This window comes from Barbatula barbatula, assembly GCF_947034865.1.
Source record: "Barbatula barbatula genome assembly, chromosome: 12".
NCBI lineage: Eukaryota > Metazoa > Chordata > Actinopteri > Cypriniformes > Nemacheilidae > Barbatula > Barbatula barbatula.
Window position 1 is genome coordinate 4,867,597 of NC_136775.1, and position 7,161 is coordinate 4,874,757.

Consider the following 7,161-nt stretch of genomic DNA (forward strand, 5'->3'; position numbering starts at 1 on the left):
ATGGAGAGAAACACAGGCTGACTTTAGGAGATCATGCCCACGGTGTCAGTCAACAGCATTAATGGCTGAGTTTTAGCCTTCACTCGCTATACAGAATAAAAGCATATTTTACGCAGTGTTTCTATGTGTTAAAGAGAACAACATTGTTACTTCTGGGGAAATGGCTACACGAACAGAAATAAGAACTGTAACCGAAAGGATGCCCACTGTGGCTTCTTATTTTGCGTACTACGTTTTATACAGCGTCAAAGCAGTTTTAAGTGAACTCGTACAGAATTTTTTTTAACGTTAAGCTTATAATAAGGATTTATTTGATGTTTGATGTGAACTGACTTACATTAAGTACTGTACATAAAGTAACCTGCAATTTTATTTTTCAAACTGTAATATTGAGATGAAAGTTATGACTGCAGCTTTAACATGAAAAAATGTGTTTAATGTGTTTGACACTTGTTTTATAAGCCGGGTTTCCATCCAAAGTTGCGAATGTAGCTTATGCGTTAAATGTTGTATTACATAAAAAATTTGCGATTATGGACCGTTTCCATCTAACGTCTCAAAGAGAACAAAATCATAACTTCGTTAGAAACTAGCACTATATAACAGTAAGAAATGTAGGAGAAGCCAATGAATATAATCATCTTCATCTATAACAATTACTTGCGCCTCAAGCGAGCAGACAAATCAATATAACCGGGGTGCTTTCGTGGATGCCTGCTGTTTGGGGACGCAGTCGTGACAGTTCTGGGAGGCGATAACAGAAATACTTTGACAACTTTGCTCTGGCATTTAAGAATGACCGTAACAACAGTTCAGATGCTGTACAAGATTAGTACTCTGGTTAGTCAGGTTACGCCGTCAAAATATTACTTTTTGGAGATATTTATTTAGCAAATGCATTTCCATCTCCCATTTTTCACATTAACCTTTTTTCGCAAAAAAGAAAAAACAGCTAAAGCGAGCATTAAAACTTTCTTGCGAATTAAGCAAAGTGAAATTTAGCAAAGCCCAGCTTTAGACGTTTCATCAGACGCACATGACTCTGGCCCGAAGTTGTGTTTGTTGATCGGTCTGGTTAGTAGCTAATAACAAACTATTTATAATTTATCATATTTTATTTATAGTAATATTTTATTGTGTACTAATTGTATTGAATAACAATGTGTTTAAATGTTACTACATATTCAACTTTGTTGAATGGGTCGTATAACTTTGTCATATAAAAATCTAGCCAAGTAGCGGTTTTCTACTGGTTACCCAAAATAAAACTGGCTAATTAATGGAATTTGTTATTTCTTTAGCTTGTTATCAAAAAATGATGATTTCTTTGCGGATTTGTACTGGAAGTTAAGTTTGGGCCACAAAAGCATGCATGTGCAGTAACGTTTATGTTGTTGCTTTCAACTGTCTGCACCATAAATCTAATGCAATCTTGTTCATTTTACAGGTATCCAGGGTGTGGTTGAGGCCTACCAGAATTGCCTTCCCAAGATTCAATTATACGGTCCCACAAACATAGCTCCTATAATCCAGAAAGTGGCCAACTTTGCTTCAGAAGAAATGCACACCAAAGAGGCCATGGTGAGCGATGTGTCCTTCTGTCTCTCCACATCGAGTTTCTCTTGCTATTAATTGTCTTTTCTTGTCTTGATGCAGCAATATTTTATCCTGCTCATCTTGACGGACGGAGTGATCACAGATATGGCGGACACGAGAGAGGCCATCGTCCACGCGTCTCATCTGCCCATGTCCGTCATCATCGTGGGAGTGGGAAACGCAGATTTTACCGATATGGAGATGCTTGACGGGGATGACGGGATCCTCCGTTCGCCCAAGGGGGAACCGGTATTGCGGGACATCGTGCAGTTTGTACCGTTCCGTAACTTCAAACATGTGAGTTTAATTTCATGTTAAACAAAATCTAGAATGTAAACTACGATCTGTAAAAAATAATTATTTCTATCTGAGAAATTTCTATTTCATTTCCACAGGGGGACATGTCCTCCCCACTTTTCAAAATAAAGTATGTGTCCCCCTCACTTTCACCGCACAACGTCACCCGCCATGGAGAGATTGTGTTTAATTTAATCAAAATTAGTTTTTACGTGGTCGTTGTTTTGGTAGGCTGTTGTGCTGTTTCCTTATAATGGACTTCTATGGGTTCCATGGTCGTTGTTTAGGTACGTTAAAACTTGATAAGCATTTTAGTCATCTGGCTCGTCTCCTTGCAACCGCAGATTCAGGTTTACAAGCCATGTTTTCCTCCGTTTCTCAGTCAATTAATAAATCTAAATCAGCATTGTACCCCTTCATGAACCTTAACTTTTGCTACACAACTAAAACACCTTTTGGTTTCATGGCTTAATCAATTTAAACAATCAAAAACAACTCAAAACATAGGTATTTTGAATTTGTGATAGGATTCAAATAAATAGGATCCTCCCACTTCTCACACCAAAGATACACCCTTGTAAATATATATATATACACACACACACACATATATTATATAGTATTAATTAAGGATTGTGAAATTATAAAAAAGAATACAAACATAAATCATTTTTTGAAACAAACAATTACTCGACGGCACCCCAGTTGCTGGAAATGATTACATTTTTTTGCGGTGTATAGTTCAACACTAATGATTTTTTTCATTTTTCAAAATTTTGCATTATTCCTTTATCATTTACCAGCCTTGATAAAGGTTTCCCAAAACATAGAAAGAGGTAGAGAGAAAGAAATTGTGTAAGAAGGAAGAAAGCATTACAGCGATTCCTGAACACCAATAAAATGACCTTCAACACAGATTAAGATGATTCTATAAAAAGAAACGATACTTGCGAGCTCTGTGCTAGATGTCCGTGTGCGCTTGGAGAGATGTAAAAGGTTCAATTGGTTTCAGGATGTGGTGTTTCTGGAAAAGTTTCGGCCTCGTGGCATTGTTCCTTCTCCCCCCCGGTGGGGCGAAAGGGGGTCTCCGAAGAGAAGCCACAAACTGGTTTCTGGTGGAGGCAGGTATGTAGAAAAAGGTCACAAAGCGAAAGAGAGAACAAGACAGCAAGGAAGAGACGGTGGTCCCTTAAGTCGTAAATATGTCACTCCCTCCAAAGGTGCCGTCGTCTGATTGGGTCAGTCACATCTGTAGGGCAAGTAAATTGTCTTTGTCTTCCAGCACTTGTTTTCCATGTGGATGTCCTCTAAGAAAACTTCTAAGAATTGGATAACTCTAACATAGAAAGAATTACCCAAAACACAACAAACATTAACACTAACATCATAGACCTCAAATATGACCTACATATCATCTTGGTCAAATGAGTTACTGCAAATCTAGTAATTCCAGAAGTTATACCCATTAATTTAAACTACTATGGGTGAATGTTTAAACAGACATATTAACAAGAACATTAATACATACATGTAGAGGAAAGAACAGTCGTGTCAGATAAGTTCCTCTGGACAAACTACAGATGCGACAGCGACTTCTCATATCTCCTTTTGCTTGCTTTGAAGCTTAGGGGTCGTAAATACCCCATGGGGAAGCGAATGGGTTTGCCCTTTGATTATGGCATCACGAAAACAGAACAAAGGGGCGTGGGGGGGTTATGGCTTTTCTTTCAATGATCCAGACCCTACGCAGTCTATGGTCATTACACGAATCATCCTTTCAAGCCACATCGGTTTTACAGAAACCACTAAATGTAATATGAGTATTTATTTTTAAATATCATTTTTGTTATCAAGTATAACTGTTCTAGTTCAAATATGACAGGTACCGCCTTTGAAGAGAGGGAAAAGTCCTTAAGTCACGGTACCGCATTCCTGTCTCCATGAGTGGAGACAAGTCCACTTGTCTCCATTTCGAAAAGCTTTCCCCGAATAAAACATAGTTTGCTACTCTTCCGGCCTAACTCGCATCCATGTGCCATGAACGGCTCTCTCTGAAGGCTCAGATAGAAACACACCAGGCTCTGTGATGAATAATTAGGAGAAATGTATTTTCATTGTCAAGAAAGCACAGTCTCATGAATAATTATGAGACACCGACGCGTCATCCATGTACTATAGAACATCGCCACATCACATTCTTTGACGTTGGACAGATGAGGATTTGAAACCCGGAAGGCAAAAATAGCGCAAAAAAGCTTGAACTTGTATTCTCTACTGTAATATTGCTAACATTGTTTCCGATGATGTACAACCTACTCTGTTAACATCTAAATAATGTTTGTTTAGTGTTTCGTAACATTTTAAATAATTCCGTTTATTATAGTGCTATTTAGCTATTTTAATTTCAGTTCTTTTTGAATTATCAGTAGTGTACAGGGTGGTAAAATTTCGAGGATGGCCCTCAGCACAAACAAGGCATTAGTATACTCATCATTTCTTTAGTTGTAAGTAGCTAATGTTAAGTGGCTTGAGGGAGCTTTTCATATTTGAAGTCTGAACTCAGTCTATTTTAAAATTGGAAGTTCAATGATTATACATACAGCTGAACTTTGTAAACGGCAGATCTCGGCCTTTAATCAGAGCATCATTAGATTCTGCATCTTTATAATGTCTGAAAAACCTCAGAGGAGAATCTCTTCTGCTTAATTACTTTCTTCCCATTTCTCGCTGTCCCTCTCACATTTCTCGGCCAGGCTCGGAGCAATCTAATAACCTTTAGCTTGACTGCTTCATTAATTATCACATCTACTGCCGTTCCCTTGTGAGAAACCAACCACAGAAAGACAAGTCGACTATCTACAGGGTCATGCATGCGGCTTTGTCCGTTCTTCATACACAATCAAAAGTTTATATGAGGAGGGTGAAGCTTTAGGAATCAGCAAGGAATATATGTTATTGAAACAATATGCACATCCAAAGCACAGTACTAGCTTTAATAGTAGCTTGAGGGAAAACTTGACTTGAGTCTATGATGAATGTATACATTGGGCAGCAGCTTGTCAGTTTATGTGACGCGGCAAAGTGACAGTGCAGGTTATTGAAATCCTCACGGTAGGCTTTCCAGACAAAATCTGGATTGATGACCCCTGTCAAACAACACCAAGCGTCAGCCACCTCCACTGCTTATCGAAGCATCTTTTCTCTATCTTATTAGCAGAAGTGGTTGGAGGTGTTTGCCATCTCGAAATGCTGTTTAAAGTCTGCTTAAATGGAAAGTTCACCCCAAAATAAACATCTGTCATTATTTATCGAAACATGACTTTCTTCTGTGAAACACAAAAGAGGTTATTTTGTGAAATGTGTCGGTGGTTGTGTCCTTACGAAGGACGTCAATGGGGTCCAACGTTGTTTGGTTTCTAGCATCCTTCAAAATGTCATCCTTTGTGGTTTGGAAAAAGAAAAGTCATAAATGTTTGGAATGACATGAGGGTGAGTAAATGATGAAAGAATAAAAAAAATTTAAAGAGCGTTTTTGATCACAGTATCTGCATGTTTCGCCAAGTACATCGTCTCAGATCATTAGCACAAGACCAGATGGCAAAGTGGATAATTCTGGAAAAATTTCATCCAATGCTGTTTCTGTTTGGCTTTTTGTCACAGGCTTCTCCTGCCGCCCTGGCAAAAAGTGTCTTAGCCGAGGTCCCGAACCAGGTGGTGGATTATTACAACAGTAAGGGAATCAAGCCCAAGTGCCCCAGCGAGTACGAGTCTTCCAGGACGTTTGGTCACTAAAGCGCGGACTGCCGCTCGTTCCTGAAAATAGCACGTTTCTGTGAATTTTAAAAACGAATCTGTTCTACTTGTTGCATTTGCATGCGTAGCCTGTGAGACTTGCATAGGTGTTGCAATGCTACCTTTCCTATTATGTACATGTGCACATGTACAGATTTACAGTTATGTATGACGTGAAAGCATCAAGATGTCTGATTTGAGCATGATGACTGGGACTAGTAATGTATGTGGATTATCTGTTGGTTTCTTTTATATAAAGGTTTATTGAGATTTTGCTAAATTTCGTAATGTTCTTACATTGTAAAGCATTTTGGATCATAGAGAATAGCTACTTGAATTAGTTATATATATATATATATATATATGTATAAATATGTGGACATGAAATGCTTTTTTCCTCTCTCTCTCTCTCTCTCTATATATATATATTTATTTTATGTTCTGTTTTGCATATGCAGGGCCAGGTGCATGATTGTATTTTGCATGTTAATAAATAAACCAGCCTTGTTTTTCTATTGGTTCCTCTGGAGCGGTGTGTTATTTATTGTGAAGCTCCTCTTCTAACACTGTCCACATGCAAGACTTTAGAACTTTAAGTATTTTTGGTAGTTTTAAGTGATGTACGAGATTGTTTGATAATAGTTTGTGTTATGAATGATGCATTTTCGTGGGGTTTTGACAGTTAATATTGAAGCAAATAAAAATAACAGCTGAAAAAAAACAGTGTTTGTGCAATACACTATACTGTTTGCTAACGTGCTTTGCATTTTCTGATAATATGATTAATTTATTTCTTGTTCAAGTTTTCCTTCATACATTTTTGTCACAGATATGCTGAAATTGTATTTTTAATTGTTCAAAGTGTCCTCATGTTCCACAGGAAGGGGTTTGGAACAATTTGAGACACAATACACTATTCCTTTAATTGTTTTTGTTGTCAACAATAATGTCTAAAAATGCTGCATAACAGTGGCAGATTTGGCAAAAAACAAGAGTATTTTAAAGGTTGGCCTGTGGTTTACTTTTGCACTTTCTAATTCAATTTATGGCACTTGGCAAGTTTTTTAGTTTCAGCTGAGAACTGGGGGACAACATTCATGAAATGTAAAACACAAGCATCTACAGAACACCACGGAGGTCCTCAATATGTCAGGACGCAACAACAGACTTGCCATAAATCTCTGAAGAGCTGCTGTGTTCCTGAAAGCCTCCTGAGGGATTTTACAGACATTCCCTGGAGGACCGTCTATTGTTTGACATCAAAACCAAAGCAGCGAAAACACTCAGTCCAAAACTATACTAACCTCACACATTTGCCACATAATGTTTTTGGATGTTACTATTTATTTTTAAATCAAATCAAATTGGACTGCCGAGTTATTTTTCCTTGCTACTCTGAAGGGTTTTAAGCCCCCCAAAATAAAAGATACAAGTTTGTATATCGAGTAGTAGGTATATCTGTATGTACATTACCAG

The 7,161-nt window shown here is 37.8% G+C and overlaps 1 protein-coding gene across 1 annotated transcript in view; it reads left to right on the forward strand.

The window, feature by feature from the left end:
- cpne4a (copine IVa) overlaps positions 1-6,160 on the forward strand; it is a 54,947-nt gene extending 48,787 nt beyond the window's left edge. The window contains exons 14-16 of the mRNA XM_079470054.1: positions 1,448-1,581; positions 1,657-1,893; positions 5,554-6,160. Of these exons, the coding sequence (XP_079326180.1) occupies positions 1,448-1,581; positions 1,657-1,893; positions 5,554-5,685 (503 nt within the window). The 3' untranslated portion in view covers positions 5,686-6,160. The remainder of the gene's footprint in view (positions 1-1,447; positions 1,582-1,656; positions 1,894-5,553) is intronic.
- The last annotated feature ends 1,001 nt before the right edge of the window (positions 6,161-7,161 follow it).